This window comes from Camelus ferus, chromosome 12, assembly GCF_009834535.1.
Source record: "Camelus ferus isolate YT-003-E chromosome 12, BCGSAC_Cfer_1.0, whole genome shotgun sequence".
NCBI lineage: Eukaryota > Metazoa > Chordata > Mammalia > Artiodactyla > Camelidae > Camelus > Camelus ferus.
In genome coordinates this window covers 30,158,876-30,178,038 of record NC_045707.1, presented here as the reverse complement: position 1 = coordinate 30,178,038, position 19,163 = coordinate 30,158,876, and the positions used below count along the sequence as shown (strand labels likewise).

At 36.0% G+C, this 19,163-nt stretch overlaps 1 protein-coding gene across 2 annotated transcripts in view; it reads left to right on the top strand.

Moving 5' to 3' along the window:
• The window catches only part of LRRK2 (leucine rich repeat kinase 2), a 135,469-nt gene that overhangs the window by 22,685 nt on the left and 93,621 nt on the right, over window positions 1-19,163 (top strand). For both annotated transcript variants that reach the window (XM_014566825.2, XM_006193663.3), the window contains exons 9-14: window positions 19-161; window positions 259-338; window positions 1,664-1,770; window positions 6,745-6,874; window positions 9,278-9,402; window positions 13,540-13,652. In XM_014566825.2, coding sequence (XP_014422311.1) covers window positions 19-161; window positions 259-338; window positions 1,664-1,770; window positions 6,745-6,874; window positions 9,278-9,402; window positions 13,540-13,652 — 698 coding nt within the window. The remainder of the gene's footprint in view (window positions 1-18; window positions 162-258; window positions 339-1,663; window positions 1,771-6,744; window positions 6,875-9,277; window positions 9,403-13,539; window positions 13,653-19,163) is intronic.

Sequence of the window (19,163 nt, the reverse complement as noted above, 5' to 3'; positions counted from 1 at the left end):
TTTACGTTATTTTTCAAGCTGAGACCATTTTCTTAAATCAAGACTTAGAGGAAAAGAATGAGCATCAGGAGAATGAGGAGGAGGAGGAAGAAGAAAAGTTGTTTTGGCTGGAAGCCTGTTACAAAGCATTGACATGGCACAGAAAGAACAAGCATGTGCAGGTTTGGACTCATTTTTGTAAATTTTAGAGTTGTTCAAAATTATTTGTTCAATAATTTATTTTTTTGACAGCTTTCTTTTTTTCCTCCCCTAATCCAGGAGGCCGCATGCTGGGCCCTGAACAATCTCCTCATGTATCAAAACAGTTTACACGAGAAGATTGGAGATGAAGATGGCCAGTCAGTAGTTTTGATTTTGTATGATAGGAAATTTCAGTTTATGTTTTCAGTCAGTCCACATGAAATATCGTAACTGCAGCTTTATTGTTAGAAATATTTTTGATGTAGGCATTTACGTTTTAAGTATTGCCACCAAATAACTGTGAGTCTATATAATATTTCGATCCCATTGCCTTCAGTAGTTAGTTAAAAAAAGTTGGTGTGTTTGGGATTCATTACTGAAAGATTTAGAATCAAGAGTCATTCAGTAAATTATGAGTCATCAAGAAAGAACCTTGCAACTTCCTGGCTGATTGTTTAAAAATGCCATATTAATTAATCTCAAGTGATGGAAATGGCAGAGCTATCTGTGACCTGTCTGCCATGGTTTCTAGCCAGCGGTTGTCATTCTGAGGAGTTGGCTGTGGGTAGAAACCTGCAGTGGTCCCCACTTGTTGCGGCAGTGTTGAGAGGGTCATTTGTAGCTGTTAGCCCCTGAGGGTGCTTTCTGTGGGAGCATCATTTGAACCAGCCCTCTCTCCCAAGGGTACACACTGTAACCAGGAGTTTTGTGTGTAATCAGATTTGTTTCATGTCCATCAGCAATCCCTTATATTTTTACTGTTTGCTCTGCATACCCTCTGGATTTTAAAATTTGAATGACTTATCTTGTAAACTCAAATAGTAATATTCTGAAATCCTGACAGCCTGTTTGCGTAATGATCCGCCGCCAGCCAGAAGGGAATTAATGACACAGAGGCTGTTTATTTAAATGTCTCCGTTTTGAAAGGAAGCAGTAATTTTTGGAAAATATATGTCAAACCAGCATTCTAACCCACTTTGTGCAGTCTTTTAAAGAAATTAGAGTAAGACTGGTTCATGTTTTAGTTTAGAAGTTTCAGTTTGTAGCACACTAATTCCTCAAAATCCATAGGCGATTGTTAAAATAAATACATTAAAACATATCTATGCTCTACATTTAAAAAATTTACTTTGCTGCTTTAGTTTTTTAAATTTTTCCTTTCTTGATTCCATCATCTTTTTTTTTTTTTCACTTAATCTCTGAGCTGTTAGCACCTGTTCATGTATCTGCTGAGTCTTTTTTCCCGCTCTGTCGCTTATCTGCTTTGAAGAAACAGAAGTCCTAGTTTATTAGTATTTAATGGATTTGAATCTAACTTTTAAATATAAAACTGTTTAACTATAATTCTCTCGTAGGTCGGGGTGGCATAAAATATTGTTTGTACGCCCTTATTTGTTGTTAGAGAGATTAGATAGCAGTAAGTGACTATTTGAGCTAATTGTTAAAATGATTGCTATCAGTATTGTGGTCGAATCTGTGACAGGTTCCCGGCTCACAGGGAAGTGATGCTGTCCATGCTAATGCATTCTTCTTCAAAAGAAGTCTTCCAGGCATCTGCAAATGCGTTGTCAACTCTGTTAGAACAAAATGGTAAGAGGTACTCCGTATTTTTTTAATAAAAAGAAACACATTTTTTGGTATTTTTTAAATCGCAAAAGCAATACATTGTAAAAAATTCAAATAAGTTAATATATAATCTGCTATATAGATATATTGATATATAGGTAAAATGATCAGGAAGAAAGTAAACATTTTGATGTTTTTCTTCTGCACTTCTGTATATGTACTCACACATGACATACACAATATATTCTATATTTTTTTGAGAAATGGGATCATGGTACAATCTTTTATAACCAAATCTTTACATTTCTCTTTTTGTGTGTGCGTTGGTAAATGTAAATTCTCACGTTATCATTTTTAATAGCTGTGTAGTTTCCCAGCATATGCCTGTATCCTGTTTTATGAACCAATTTTTTGTTAATGGACTTTCAGCTTGTGTCTAGTAAGATGTTTTTAGTATGAATAATAATTGCTGAATGGTCACCTTTTCCCCCCATTTTCCTTTATACACCGTTCCTGCTATTTTCTTAGAAATTCAGTGGGTGGAGAGACAGTCATCATTATAAAATCTGCTAAAATTGCCCATTATAAAACTAAAAAAAATAGTCCTTTACATGTAACTCTTATAGCATTGCATTATGAAGGAGAGAACAATCGTTGTTAAAACTTTGGAAGAACTCTTGAGATTTGAAATTAAGGCTCAGGCTGCTCTGATTCCTGCCCCATAAATAAACAGGAAATACTGCCAGGAAATCTTGGGATAAAACTCATCATAAAGGCATTGGGGCTTGGCAGCTCTTGAAAGATATTTTTGGAGGGAAAAAAATAGAGAAAAATACTGCAAGCTTGAGAAAGAGACCAGTGTAAGCCCCAGCGTTTAGTGGAGAACCTGGGTGGAGCGAAAAGAATAAAGAAATCTCCACGTGCATGTTTCTTTATATGATTATTTAAGTCAAATCAAGAGGAAAATCACTTACTCATTTTCCCCCTTTCGTACCTCGCCCCTCTGATGGCACTGAAAAAGCGTCATAAAAGGCTTGGTCTGGCAAGAGCAGAGACAGACAGGATAATGAATCAGGGCGGGTTGGTGGCAGAAAGGGAAACTGCTCTTGAGTCTCCCTTCCTCTGTTGTGCAGAGACCTGGATGGGGATCTCACTCCTGAAAATGAGCACTGGGCTTTTCTGCTCTTGTGTGAGGCACCTGAAAGCAGAGATAAACCCTTACCATGTTCAAACAACACTGTGTTGGGCTGTAACTCTTAGCTCCCTGGAAATCTTAGCTTTGCCAACAAACCAACCAATGGTTTTGTGAGATTTAAGCTGCCATTTTTTTTTTCTTTTTTAAGAGAGGGATTACTTTATACAAATTGACCTATGTATGTAACAGTCATGGGAGAGACTAGCCAATGCGCCTATATTTCTTTACTTGGCCACCAGGTTATGGTTGCTCATTGTTGCTCATAGTATCTACAGTTTCCGTCTTCATCTCCTCATTCCACATTTCCCATGTTGTCAGTCAGAACTTCAGTCACTCCTGGTTCTGGAGAGACCCAAACCTTCATCTACAAAAGTTCTGAGTCCTCAGTCATACTGCTTTTATTGGTTGCTGTAGTTTTCAATTCACTTTTACTGTTGGGGATGCAAGTATCAAGACACTCCTAGAGATTAGCTTGGATCTCAGACTGTCTTCCTTGCCACCATTGTGTAGCAGCAACCTGTCCCCTCCTGGTAATTGGACCAGTTATGTCAACCAGGAGAGCAGCTCCTTTTTTAAACTGGTGTTTCAGTGCGTAAGTTGCCTAAAATGGCCAGGTAGATGTCACCTGCTCTGATGAGGTAGTGAAAGCCTGTCCTGCTCCATGCAGGACAGTGGTATTTTGGTTGGAGGATGTATAGTTTTTACTTTCTAAAAGACTGCTTATCTCTTGTCCTTTTTTTCCTTCTATTTTTATTGAGATATAATTGGCATAAAGCATTGTATAGGTTTAAGGTGTACAGCATAATGATTTGAACTACATACATCATGAAATGATTAGTAAAGTAAGTTCTGTGAACATACATTGTCTCATGTAGAAAATAAAAGAGAAAAAATTTTTCCTTGTGATGAGAATGCTTTAGGATTTATTCTCTTAACAACTTTCATATAGAACATACAGCAGTGTTAATTGTACTAATCTTGTTGTACATTACATTCCTAGCATGCATTTGTCTTATAACTGGAAGTTTTACCTTTTCACCACCTTTATCCAATCCCCCCTTCCCACACCCTCCCATCTTTACCACCCTCCACGCCAAATCCAGAAACCACAAATATGATCTCTTCTGCTGAGTCTGTTTTTGAAGTATAATTGATCAACAATACTGTGTTAGTTCCAGGTGCATAACAGTGATTTGATGTTTCTAGACATTACAAAATGATCACTATGATAAGTCTAGTCACCATACAAAGATACTACATTAGTATAGACTGTGTTTTCCTTGCTGTCCATTTCATCCCTATGACTTGTTTATTCTGTGACTGGAAGTTTGTACCTCTTAATTTCCCCCACCTATTTCAGTTACCCCTGCTGTCCTCTGCTCTGGCAACCACCAGTTTGTTCTCTGTATCTATGAGTCTGTTTCTGTTTTGTTATGTTTGTTCATTTCTTTTGCTTTTTAGATTCCACATATAAGTGAAATCATATGATATTTGTCTTTCTGGGTCTGACTTATTTCACATAGCATAACCCCTAGGTCCATCATGTCCCTGAAAATAGCAAGATTTCATTCTTCATGGCTCAGTAATATTCCATATTATGTGAGTATATATATGTACACACACATATCTCATATCTTTATCCATTTATCTATCACTGGGCACTTAGGTTGCTTCCATATTTTGGTTGTTGTTCATAATGCTGCAATGAGCATAGAGGTGCATATTATCTTTCTGAATTAGTGTTTTTGTTTTCTTTGGGTAAATATCCCAGAGTGGAATTGCTAGATCATATAGTAGTTCTATTTTCAATTTTTTGAGGAACCTTCATACTGTTTTCCATAGTGCCTGCACCAATTTACATTTCTACCAAAAGTTCATGAGGGTTCCCTTTTCTCCATGTCCTCACCAATATTTATTCTTCGTGGGTTTTTTGGGTTTTTTTTTTTTTTTTTTTGATAATAGCCATTTTGACAGATGTGAGGTGGTTTTGTAGTTATGATTTGCATTTCCTTGGTGACTAGTAATGTTGAGCATCTTTTCATATGTGTGTTGACCATCCCTAAGTCTTCTCTGAAAAATTTTTATTCAAGTCCTCTGTCCATATTTTAATTTTGTTGTTTGTTTTTTTGGTTTGGAGTTGTATGAGTTTTTCGTATATTTTGGATATGAACTCCTTAATAGATGTATCATTTGCAAATATCTCCTCCCATTCAGTAGGTGACCATCTCATTTTTTTAAAATAGTTTCCTTTACTGGGCAAAAGCTTTTTATTTATAATAGCCAAGATATCGAAACAACCTAAGCATCCAACAACTGATGAATGCATAAGGAAGATGTGGCATATATATGTGATGGAATACTACTCAGTCATAAAAAATATGAAATCTTCCCATTTGCAACAACATGGGTGGATTTTGAGAGTATTATGCTAAATGAAATACATCAGATGGAAAAAGACAAATACTGTGTGATTTTGCTCATATGTGGAATTAAAAAACAAAAAACAAAATAAATGAACAAACTAATTAAAAAAAAAAAACAGACTGAGTAGTGATTACCAGAGGGTAAAGGAAACAGGGAGGTAAAATGTAAAGGAGATCAACTGTATAGTGACAGATGGAAACTAAAATTTTGGTGGTAAGCACACTGTAGTGTATACAAAAGTAGAAGTATAATGTTGTACACATGAAACTTACATAATACTATAAACCAACTTTACCCCAATACCATTTTTTAATTATTTAAATTAATTAATAAAGAAGAAGTTGTTTATTTTTTCACATCAGAAGTCTTAATAATTTCTCCCCAAATGGCTAAATGCTAACCAAGGAGATACTTCAAAAGACAGAAGTTACCCTAGACCAGCAGTTCTGACACTTCAGTGTGCACCAGAAATGATCCACGTGGCTTGTTAAAACAGATTGCTGGATCCCAACTCCAGAGTTTATGATTCGTTAGGTCCATATGGGGCCCCAGAACTTACATTTTTAACAAGTTCCCAAACAATGTTGCTGGTCCAGAGTCCACACTTTAACAACCACTGTCCTGGATGTTAACCCAATTTGAGACTTGAAAACTAAGAATAGAAATCCCATCAGTCAGTAGGCCATGGAGAAGAAATTACATCCTGGAGTCACTTTAGAGATCATAAAATATTTTACACATCTTCTCTCATTTACTAGCTAACTACATAATACTCATGACCTCTTTCACTTAACTTCATCAATAAATTAACGTATATCTATATTTTCCACTGGGGTAAATGGAGAAGGTGGCCCAAGACTGAAGGCAACCTAGCCTGGTTTCCGGCCCCTGGTCCCACCCCACTTCCTGTATCCACCAAAAGCTGAGAGGATGGCCAGTACCTCCACACACAACTAGAACCTATTCCTAACTCGTTAATGTGTCTTAGCTGAAATAGGTGCAGTGATTATGTGCAGTTGTTTTAAATGCTAGAATAAAATTTAAGTTTCTTTCTTTCTTTGGAAGGCATTTAAGAATGTGTATCTACAAAAATACTCCTTCCACATGCACGGGGATTACAGTCTACCAGTTTACTCTGTGAATAAAACTTTACCACTAGGACCTCAACAAATAGTTAATAAGTGTGAAAAAATTGGAAATGGTATATATTTTACAGAAAAAAATTAATGATCTTTAAGTTGTCAATGAAATTTAAATTAAATATGTATTTGTACATACACTTTTCTATGAATTTGGATTATCTTAATAGGATATGTCTTACTGTAAGATTACGAAAATGTGCTTTCATTTCTACAAGTAACTTTTTAAAAATCTTGTAGTTAATTTCAGAAAAATCCTGTTGTCAAAAGGAATATATCTGAATGTGTTGGAATTAATGCAGAAGCATATACATTCTCCTGAGGCGGCTGAAAGCGGCTGTAAAATGCTAAATCATCTTTTTGAAGGAAGGTAATACATATTCATGAATTTATGGAGAATATGGAATATTGGACCAGGCAGAATATCAATATTTTGAGCATTGTGCTAAGAAAAGATAAACATAAGGCATTTGAAGATTGAAACATTTTGCAGTATAATCTCATGTCATTGAGATAACCTTGACTTATCTTATCTGCATATTAAAAGGGATGGTTGAGATTATAGAAATACTTTGAAGGTTTGCTTTTGTGCTTTGTGCTTGGTGTTGACTGTGTTTTGAAAATGACAATTAGACAGCCCATAACCTTAAACAGTTTTTCAAGTTATCATGGAATGTGAAAGGTATAAAGATAAAACCAAGATACGGCTTCTAATTGTTGTTTTTTTCCGCAATTAGTACTTATGAATATTCCTCTGTTTGAAGTAGCTTTGTCTTCTCTTCCTGCTCTCGTTCCTTAGCTGGGGAAGCTTTTAGTCACATCTAGTCCGTGTCCAGAGATGATAAGATTACACATCCGGTTTGTGGCACAAAGAGAACCGACTGTTTGTCTGGGGATGGGTGGTGTGGGTTTTGGGTGGCTTGGCCAGTAGTGTGGGGATGGGGTGGGAAGGAACCTATTCAAAAACTTGTTTAAAAGACTAAAACTGAATTTCATACAGAAAGTGTCTGCTGCAGGGTGTGTGTCCAGTGCCTTTTTGCCCTTTACTCAGCCAAAGAATGTGAGGTCACCATGGAATTGTCTGAATAAATTTTAGTCAAAAAAGAGGCTACATTAGGAAACTGTCCTGTGTAGAAGGAAAAACTAAATGACGTAGATGTTGCAGTAAAAACTGATTTTTGTGTCCTGGCTTTCCTACTAATTTGAGCCAAGTATTTGATCTCTAAATTTCAGATTCCTCATTGGTGAAGAGGGGTAATAACAATCTCATAAGTTTTAAGTTTGTAATGTGAGGATTAAATAAGCTAATTTTTACAAAGAGCTTAGATAACAACTGGTACATTTTAAGCACTCAGTAAAGCATAACTATTATTAATATTAAATATGAATATTGAAATGCATGTAGCATGACAAACTATGTTACTTTTCCAAATCTTCACACATAGTTGAAAATCTGGTTTTCCAACTAGTTATGCTTGACTCCAAAATCCACGTTATCATACATATTGACAACAGTAAAAACGAATCAATTAATTATTATCAGTAATGAAAGAGAAATACTACAAAGAAATATATATATATAATACATACACACACACAGTTTTAGACTTACTTATAAGGCATGGGGTTACATTGTTTTTAAGATCAGTTTAGCTTGCCTATTTATGTTTTTATATATTATGTCTTTCAGTTGCATTTCTCTTATTGAAATGTTGCTCTTGACATTTAAGTGAAAAGTTTCTCTTAAATTGTGATTTTTATGGTCCTGGCAATGTGTGAACCTTTATAAATGAGGAAAAAACACAGTGGAATGACCTACAGTTTATGATTTTGTAGATTCTGGGCAATTAATGTTTCTAGCTCTTTTCTCATATGTAAAATGTGTGAATGACCAGTTCTGGGGATTGTCAGATCTCATTGTCTAGTTGGGGAGACTAATTTGTACACAGCTAATGACAGTACATTGTGATCATTCAATGGCAGGCATGTGTAAAATTGCAGTGTCTTGGTGAACCCAACTACAGTGACTAAAGGAGAGACTACAAAGAGGAGATGTGTTCAAACTGAGACTTCAAAGTGGAAAAAAGGGACCATATGTCAGGGACCACAGGCCCATGCGAAGTGAGGACATGCTTCTGATACTGCACGAGTTTTAGTTGATATGGCACTTTGTAAAGCAAGGGCTGCCTCTGTTAAAGTCTGTAGGACCTGGTGAAATCTATTCTGGTGGCATTTATTTATATGTAAAAGAAAAATAGCTCAAATACTTTAGGGAAACCAAGAGTTTAGTGCAAATAAAACCAATTAAGAATCCCATATAAGAAGTCCAGTGGTGTTAATTAGGAAGAGCCAGATTGATTTGCAGTAAACAGCCCTGGACTTGGGGGTCAGATGAGTTCTGTTCCAGCCCTGGCTCTGTCATGTTCTAGTGATAGGACCTTGATATTTAAGCTCTGTTGGCCCAAATTCTTTATCTGGAAAATGCACATAATAACTCCTACTTTCCAGAGTTGTTGCCAATGACCCATGTATATAGATCCAAAGGAAGTTGTTAGTTCTGGGAAACAAAAGAATTCGTTTACTGTGAATTTAAGTTCTTGAGGTCAAAATTTAACTAAGTAATAATTTAAATTATGCATGCTCAGATTACTGAATTCATATAGCCTTTTCTAATAAAATAGAACGGTTCTGTTTTCTGGTACTTGTTTCAAGTTGATGTTTGTATGGGAACCAGGTTGTACCTTTAATAAGCATTTCAATATTGTATCTCCAGTAACACCTCCCTGGATACAATGGCAGCAGTGGCCCCCAAAATAATAACAGTTATGAAAAGTCATCAGACATCGTTATCAGTGCAGCTGGAGGCACTTCGAGCTATTTTACATTTTATAGTTCCAGGTAAGTTACGTAACTTATTGTGGGAAGAAATGTCATTTTCCAGGGATTTTTTGACTTTTCATGAAATATCAGACTTTCTAGGCAGAAATTAAAGGACCTGTTTCTGCCAACTAAATGCAAATCCACAAGCCCAAAAATAAAAATAGAGGGAGAGTCAGCTTAATTTACATGAAAATCTAATAAGAAAACTCAATAATTGGTTTACAGAAGAAATAACTGCAGTGTAGCATGGAGCTTTCCTTCCAAGGAGAGTGTCATCTCTGCTGATTCTTTTCTGTTTCTGTTGCCATTACCAAGTCCAAGTTTTTCAGTTTGTTTTTTTTTCCCTATCTGAATTGTAATAACAGCTAACTAATTTTCACACTTCCTCTCTTGCCTCTTTGTAGTCCTTCTTTCTCTCTGCAGTTGAATTACTCTGTCTTAAATATAACCATGCGTCTTTTACTCATTAACCTCAATGGCTTCCATCCTCCCACGTTTACCCCCTGCTTACACCTGTTAAGACCTTATTTTTCCTCTGAAGCCCATTTAAAGCATCTGCTTCTCTGTTCATTCAACACATACTTATTAAGTGCCTCTTATGTTCTAAACATTGTGGTGACTGCAAAAGTATGAAAGATAAATGAAAAGAAGATATGACGGTATTATCTATAGGTGCTGAGAGGTAGACAGATAGAGAGTTAATTACCGGACAGTTAAGAGGAGCTATTATAGAGATATGTATTGATGGAGGCACAAATAATTTATTCAAAAGAGTAGGTCAGAGATTGTGGTATTTGGCGTTGAAGGGTGAGTAAGGCCGACCTGGCCGACCTGGCAGGAAGGACATGTCAAGCAGAAAGAGAAAGTGCACGTGGTCAGGGGTGGCTGAAGCGTGACGTGGTAGCAGAGTGGTGCCTGGGGGTGGAGTGTGGACGAACAGGCAGAGGCCTGAGAGGGAAGGGCCTTGAACACAACGCTGAGCAATTTGTGCTTCTCTTAATGGAAGTAAATTCAGAGTTAGTAAAAGCACTTAAAAATTGTAGTGTCCTAACCAGATCTACAATTTATAACAATAACACCATGGTGTGGAGGCGGATTGGCGGGGGAGAGCTTCCTACAAGGAGAGTAGACTGGAGGCCGTGATGGTCAGGTGAGCCATGGTGGGGGTCCAGCACAGGAACAGAGGAGAGAGGATGGATGTGAGAGATGCTTAGGAGACACATTTGACATCCCTTTCTGACTCCTGAATGTTAGGGATGTTATTGTTACTCCTTTTGCTCTGTAAAATTCCCAGTTCTTTTGAAGCCATTTTTTGGTCCTTATTAAATAAAATCTTTCTAAATCTACCATTATCTGTAGTCATATTGATATTTTATGTTTCTAAGTATAAGAGTATACTCTGTAAAAAGTACACATTTTTTCAAGGAGATGGCTTTCTTCAGTCGTCTCTTTTTTAATCTCCTGGTAACTTGAACAAAAGTAGCTATTCAACAAATATATTTTGAATTGAATCACAATACCCCATTCATAGTTGTCAGGCAACTTTTGAAATATAATGTAACAGACATAATTTTGCTTGAAAATATTGTGTTTTTTGAACTTTGTCTATTTTAAAAAACAAAACCAAACCAAACCCTTTTGATTAGCCTTAAAGGTGTCAGTCTTATTTGAGTTTTAAAGATAAACAAAAGACGTTAATAATCGAGTCTTAGTTAATAAAATAATACTCTTAGTTCAAAACCAAGTTTTGAATGTAGTGTTTCTTTTCTTTTATTGTTTTTCAACTTTGAAGTGACATTAATAGTAGTAGTTTAGATGAAATGATGTATTTAAATGATAAAATGTTTTTATAATGATGTTTATAAGTATATTAAATACATGCCTTTGAAAATAATTTATTAACTTTGTGATGATAATTTATGTATGGAAATACATATTAGTAGACATATTTTATAAACATATCAATATATAAATACATTTCTCTGTTAGGTGAACGCTTAACCATCTACTTCACTCTATGCTAACACACCGCATTACCACACTGCACCAGAATATTCCATACCCTACCACAGTACAAGTGTACCCTACTGTACCTTACCATACTATGTCATACCATTCTATATATCAATGAGTAACTATAATATTGGTACCCTAGTAGTTTTGAGGTTGAAGATGATTCTGGTTTTGACATTAAGTTGAGATAGTTATTTATAAAATATCAGGATGTATGTGTATTGATTTCTGAAGTAGACCATACTCGGATTATCTTAATTATAACAAAGATACACAGTATAGTAAATTTGTATCATTTAATAGCCAGTTCAGGACCATGTATTACAACTAGTGTTATGTCTCTCTCTTTTTTTTTTTTCAATCTAGTAGAATTTACTTCCTCCTCTTTTCTATAACAATATCTTATTGAAGTGATTGAGCCTGTTGCTCTAATAAAGTAAAAATAAAGACCTAGTAATTTTAATAAAATATCATTTGACTGGTTCTTTCTTGACTTAGTGTCAGTTCTAGAGGAAATTGTGTATTCTTTCGGGAGGGATATACTCACAATGGAAAGTGTATAGAGGAAAGTGATTATGAATCTAAAACCATATCCTTAAGAACAATGAGAGAAACTGAATTTGTTTAATCCGGAGAGGAGGTGACTTAGAAAGCTATGGAAACTATTAAAACCCACTCATTTATTGTTAATAAAAATGTGGCAGGCATTATTCAAAGTACTTTGTGTATGTAAACTTCTAAAGTTCTTGCAGCAGCCCGTAAGGCAGATAGTACTTCCCCCACCCCCACCTCCCATTTTTTGGGTGATGAAACTGAGGCATAAGATACAGAGATTTTAAGGTCACGACTTAAATAATGGAGCCAGATTTTCACCCTATGCATCCAGAATCAGAATAGGCGCTTTTAAAGGCACATTGGTGCAACAGGTGTATATTGAACAGCTGTTGTATCTGAGGCGCTATGCTTGGAACTCTGGGTATCCGGAGATGAGTAGGTTATGGATCCTGCCTTCAAACTGCCTTGCATGTAGTTCAATTTAAAGGCCTATTATGTGGAAAGGAAATTATATCCATTCTGGATAGTAGACCTTCAAGAGATACAACGAAGACCAGAGATGAAATTTTGAGAATGTTCCTTTGGTCTTAATATAAGAAAGACATTTAATAAGACTCATTACATGCGGCATGAAGTTTTTATTTCTCAACGGAACTGCTTTTAATGGTCATATGGGCCGCTTTAGAAATGAATGTGGTCTTGGTCTTGAAAATGAGACACCGAGAATTCGACTTGTCCAAGGTCACACAGCTGTAGTGGGTGTCAGAACCTGTTTGAATAAATTGTAATTTGAGGACTGAAAGTTCTGGGAGGGTGGAAATCATGCCTGTCTTATTCATTGTGGTATTCTCAGCATGTAGCAAAATCCCCCGCATGTAGTTGATAGTCAAATTTTTGCTAAGAAAATGAAAAGTTATATGCAGCCAATTTATAGTTTGTGTTAATACAAATTATTGAGGTGAAAGGTTATAAGAAATTGTTTATTGATAATTACTCATATAGTCCTAGGTTTTAGAAATGTTTATTCATAAAAATTTTACTTACATTTTCTATTGTATAGCCAGTATTTCTTGACTTCCTGTACCTCAAGAGGACATTTAATAACACTCTTTAGCATTATAATGCTGAAACTAAAATCTTTTTCTTTTCATTGTTATTGCAGCTGCTCTTTTATGTCTACGTTTCATGTCTGACCTTTTTATGTTGTAGTCCAAGTAACTTTGAGCTCTTCTCAAGTTGTCCATGGTTGTATAAAAATCTTCTGGCTTCTTGTATAAGTAGAGCCTATTCATACAAAAAAGAGATTGCTACAGAAAATTCCTCCACTCTAGTAACTTCTTGCTACTTTATATTCAGTAGACATCCACACACATTCTTATTTATTTTATATTCAGTAATGAACTGTTTTAAAAAAAAGAAATGTTTATAAATTTCTTAAAGCTAATTGTTATTTCTTTGATAAGAAGCCATGGATTAGAAAAAGTACGTGTATATATATTGGGTTAATCATTCCTAATAAGTGACAATCTGTTCAGCCTAGATCTTTGTGAGAAAAACATTTATTTATGTGTTTATTTTTGGATGCAGGCTTCCCAGAAGAATCCACGGAAGACTGTGAATATCAACATAAGCTAAATATGGTTAAAAAACAATGTTTCAGGAATGATATTCACAAACTGGTCCTAGCAGCCGTGAACAGGGTATGTATCATCTACGTTTTCTGCCTTTATACTGTTAACAAGAATATGAAATCTGGGGAAGTAGGGAGGCTCTTTTTATCTGAAGTTTTCCCTATTCTGTTTACTGGGGTAGTAGGAGGTTGTATGTTTAGAGACACAAGATGGCAATAGGGGTGCAGGGGGTGAGGAGGTGTGCCATGCCAGCTAAGAGAAGGCTTAGGCAGGTTCTCTTGGTTTATGGGTAACATAAATCCACTGCAGCCTGCTCCATCAGAGAGAGAACTCCAGATGTGCAGCTGAGCCTCACGGGGGATGTCAGGAGCCACGGGCAGCTGTTTTCTCTGTCTGTGCTCCCGGCTGCTTGTCTTTCTTTTCTGGTCCCAGGCTGCAAGGTTCAGTCCATAAAGATGCGCAGGGCACAACGTGAAAGTCTTGTTTGATTCTCCGCTTGCTTTCTTTGCTCTCCTCAGAGATAACCTCTGAAATGGCTCAGTGTGCATTGCCTTTTCCCGTCTGTAGCTATTTACGTGTCTATGTATATTTGAAATAAGATAATTAGTATTAATTTACTAATTATAAATTACTAAATTACTAATTTCACGCATGAAGCATGAAAAGGGAGAAAGAGGAGACTCATGTTCATATTGTACAGTGCAAAAGGTACTGATGGAATTAAGATGGCTTGGAAGTTTAACATAAGATGAATTGGTTGTTTCTATGTGTGATCTCTCGGTATTTTCTGCTCAGTTCTGTTGTGAACCTGAAACTTCTCCAAAAGAATAGTCTATTAAAAAAAAAGATACAAGTGAAGATGTAAAGAATGATTAGGGTTACTGTTTCTTGATAGGGAGAGAGTAGTCAAAGTAGTTAATGGAAATGACTCCTTGTGATTTAGTCCACTTTGAAAAATGTCATGAATTAATTAGAGTAGCCTGCAGAGAGAGATCGCCTTCAAAAATTCAGTTTAAACGGAACTTTATAATGTAATTGCCTGTGATATATTTGAGTCCCTTGTGCTCAAACCTTAATATGATTCTTGAGTATAGCAATGGGTTGAATTTAATTCCAGGAATATTTGGTGAAAGTTAAGTATATGGAAGGAACGGAGTTAGGCACAGGGAAGACAAAAATGAGTATGCTTTGTACCCTTCTGCTCTCATAGTCTGGCAGCGGGAGTAACAGCCATCCATAAAACATAAAAAATGCATGAGGTTTTTCTGTTTTCAGCAATTATGAACTGCACTAGCTTTATGAACTTTAGTTTAGGAAAATAGTTGATTTCATTTATGGTGTATGTGTGAGTGAGAAAGAAGAGACACAGAAAAGCCTTATAGATGACTGTGGTTCTGGTTATCCCATCTTTCCTAAAGTTACTGAGTATGGGCTTGATAGAGTGGAAGGAGTCCAGAGTCAGGGGAGAAGGGCTGTGCTTGCTGCCGTCAGTCCTGTGATGCCAAGAAAATCACCCTGCTCCCAGGTCTTACTTTCTTACGCTGTATAATCTCAGAAGTGGTTGAGACTTTCCCATCCCTTCCTTTTTTTTTTTTCCAATGCCACATCTGAATAATGACACACAGCATCTCACTAAACAGTGAATTCATTTGGGGGCAAGGGGTTTAGGTCATGCGGAAACAAGAGGGACAATGTTTTATTTTAAAAACTCTCCCCTGTGCAATTCCCCTAATCTCTCACCATGGTTGAGAAAAATTGCTCTGAAAGAGGAATGTAAGTAATTTTTTTAGCTCTAAAATTCTGTGATCGCATATCTCACTCTGAATAAATGTTACAAGGCATCCGAGATTTTAGGTCCAAATACTGCAGACACAATGAAATGAATTACCATTAAATCAAGTCTGTTCTTGGAGAGCGGAATTCCAAATAAGATAGAATTTGAGATTTAACTAAGATTTCAAGGACTATGAAAAGTATTTATTAAAGTGAATCAATATTTGGATTGATTTTATATACATATGTAAAATTCCAGTAACACTCAGGCTGAAGTTAAATCTGTCTGAAATATTGACATTCCATTTATGCTTGATTCTTTTAGCTTTTCCACACATGAAACCTTTGAGTCACCTGTTCCAGAGAGATCTGTTTGCCCAGGGTGGTCTCGAGAACAAAATAGAAAATAGGGCTCTCAGCATTTTGGTCACATCTGCGCTTTTGTATGCAGTAACACTGTGGCTGTCTTCATCTGGGGAATTTCTGAAGTCAAACCAGTCTTCTGATTAAATGGACACTTGTGTGCCTCTCTAAAACCTTAACGCAAAATATACTCAGTTTAAATACTGAAGATATTTATTTCAATTGTAAATAATATATAGTGAAAGAAAGAGCCCATTTGCAAAAGCAACAACAGTAACAGCAACAAAAAGAGGTTACCTAGAAGCGGGGAGGGTATATAGCTCAGTGGTAGAGTGCGTGCTTAGCACGCCCGAAGTCCTGGGTTCAATCCCCACTCCCTCCATTAAATATATATAAATAAGTAAACCTGAACAAAACAAAACAAAACCAAACAAAACAAAAACCAAACAAGCAAAAAAGGAGTTGCGTAAGAGTAAAATACATAAAAGTGTACAGAACTACTCTAAAGAAAACTATGAAACTCAACTGAGGGTACAAAGAAAGCTGAAAACAGGAAAAATATATATATTCTGTTTTGATAAAATGATTTTTAAAACATGAAAATCGATCTATATTTATGAACCATTAACAAAAATAGCAATAGTATTTTCTGGAACTAGGTAAGCTAGTATAAAATTTTGAGAAAAATTAATTAAAATATTAATATATATGACTAACCAGGAGAATTTTGAAAAAAGGGGCTGATTAATATGGCCTAACGAATGGATTATCAAATGTATTATAAAGCTTGAGTGATTACAGTGGTGTTAACACTGACCCTGGAGGAGGTGGATCAGTGTCCCCAGGGATAATGGTGATTCAGGAAATAGACTCAAATGCAGATGTTCAGATTCCTGTGTGCTGCTTCCCAGTCCCTGGTGGGGGGAAGAGATTGCTCAGTAACTTGTGTTTGGAACAACTAATTCTCTGGCCGTTTGGAGAAGGCAAAGGAAGCTGCATATTAACCCTACTCGTTTAAAGATTAAATCTCATGTGGATGAGATTTGAAAGTAAAAACGAATTTGGTATATAAACATATGAAGAGGTTCTCAAGCATAATCATTACTAAAGAAATGTAAACTAAAAAGGGAAGAACCTCGCTGGAGGAAATTCTGTTATATTTCTCTAAATTAAAATGGACATGCTTTCTGACTGCCGTTCCACTGTCAAAATTTGTAATATACCTGTACAGGTACACAGTTATTTTTTAAGATAAGAATGTTTATTGTGGCATTATTTGCAGTAAGAAAAATGTGGTAATGAACTAAGTTTTTGCATGGTAATCATTAGTGTTGTTTGCCAGGTATTTTTCAGTTCTCTGCCTTCTGGTGATCCTGGGATCGTATTTACTGTCCCTTTTGTAGTTAGATTGCATCACGTGACTGGTTTTGGCCAAGGTATTGTTAAGTAGAGGTCACGTTTGTCATTTGGGGACCACACATTTAATTGCTGGTTAGGCACTGTGACCTGAGGCGACTGAGATGGTGGCTGCTGCGTTAGTGGATGTCCCGGAGTGACTGTGCTCAGAGCCCCCTCCTGACCTGTAACGTACATGAAACATGAGCAAGAACGGAACCTTTTCCTCTCTCCAGCCTGTGAAATTCTGAAGTTGTTACTGCAGCTTGATTTAGTCTGTCCTGACAATACAGTCCTTATCAATAGGTCCTAATTAAATAAGTTAAATTATTTCCAAATTATGTAGTTCTATGTAGGGATTAAAAATAACTAGGTGCGATTCCTAATGTGTTGCTGTGGAATTATCTCCAGTTTTCCATGAATCTGAATGTATCACCCACGTCCTCATTTTCTCCCCTCATATATGTTAGCATATTATGCATGCTTTTTGATGAAATTAGTGTATTTCCACCTACTTTGTGTCTTCTCCTTCCCTTGTATCACTCAATTAAAGCAGACTATATAGAGTTTACTCTTACATAGTTTTAACTGTACAACGTTTTCTGATTCTTAAGTGTTTGGGCCCTGAAATCAGGATACCTGGGTTTAAATCTGGCCTTACCACCTACTGATTAACATATTCTGGACAAGTTATTTAAAGTCTTGGTTTCATTGTCTATAAAAATGGAGATAATAAATGGCTTTCCACTTAGGGTTCTTATGAAGAATTTTATGAGATAATTGATGCCATGTACTCAGTACAATGCCTGGCACATAGGATGCAGTCAATAAATGCTAGTTAATGTTACTACTATTAGATTTAAAAGTATCTTTTGACCTCTGACTATAAAAGATGAGAAAATCGAAGTAGTCATACTGTTTTCCACTATTTCTACCTGTTTTCTCACCAAGTTTTGTTAAATAAATTAGTTCTACATTGACAGGGTTTAAACTATTCAGCTCTGTAACCCTACTTAGTGAGTTTGTTTTCACCTTGTTCCTAGAGTCACGTGGATTCAGTGTTCACTACAAAGTCCTTTATTAGAGTTTTCCCATTCATCATTTAGTTATCCGAATTTCTTTTAAAAAAATATTCACTTCCTGAATATTTTGTTGTTTTTTTCCTATATTTGGACTCTTGGAAAAACAGTTTGGTTGGTTGCAAAGTATTGGGGTTTTATTTTCTGTCTTTGAAAACTTTGTTGGCATTTCACAGTCTCCTAGTACTGAATGTTTTAGTGGAGAAGTCTGAGACCAGCTTGATTCTTTTCTCATTTTTAAATGACTTGATATTTTCACCTGGGTGCCCAAAAGATTCTTTTCTTGAAATCCACTTTGTTCGGATGTTATCTCAGTGTTAGTTCTGGACTATGGTCTCTTCTTTCTAGCTATACATTCAATCTGTTTTTCTTTTTTTTTTCTGGAAATTTTTTTTCTGAATTGCAATCAACTTAGCTGGCAGTGAGGAAGGAACCTGGGGTGGGCGTTTTCCCCTTGAGCTGGCAATCTCACTCATTAGAGAAACTATTTTAATTATTTATGTATTCTTCATAAAAACTTGGAAAATCATGGAGCATAGCTAATAGGTGGTTTCTAATTGTTCTTCTGTGGGCACTTTAAAAGATTTCTTGTGGACAACACTTGCCAGTCAATTAATTCTAATCCCTATTTGAATAGCAGTACAATAAATCACTGTTTTCAAGAGAGAACATTTGATAAATGAAAGAAATTTTGTTGTAGGCTTGTAAATATCACACACATATACGTATATGTGTGTATGTATGTATTTTTTCAAATTTATGAAACTGTCAGAAATCGAATAGTTTATTTGAGCTTCATCCCATGTACTAATGTGATACCCTGCATTCTGTTTTTGCATGGACAAATAAGAGATTTCCTGTTGCTAGTCATTTGTCCTCATCCAACTGCACTTGAAATAACGATTGGGGGAGCTCAAGCTAGCAGTGCCAGTACCTGAGTAGAAACTTGTTAGAGGTGATGGCATTAAGA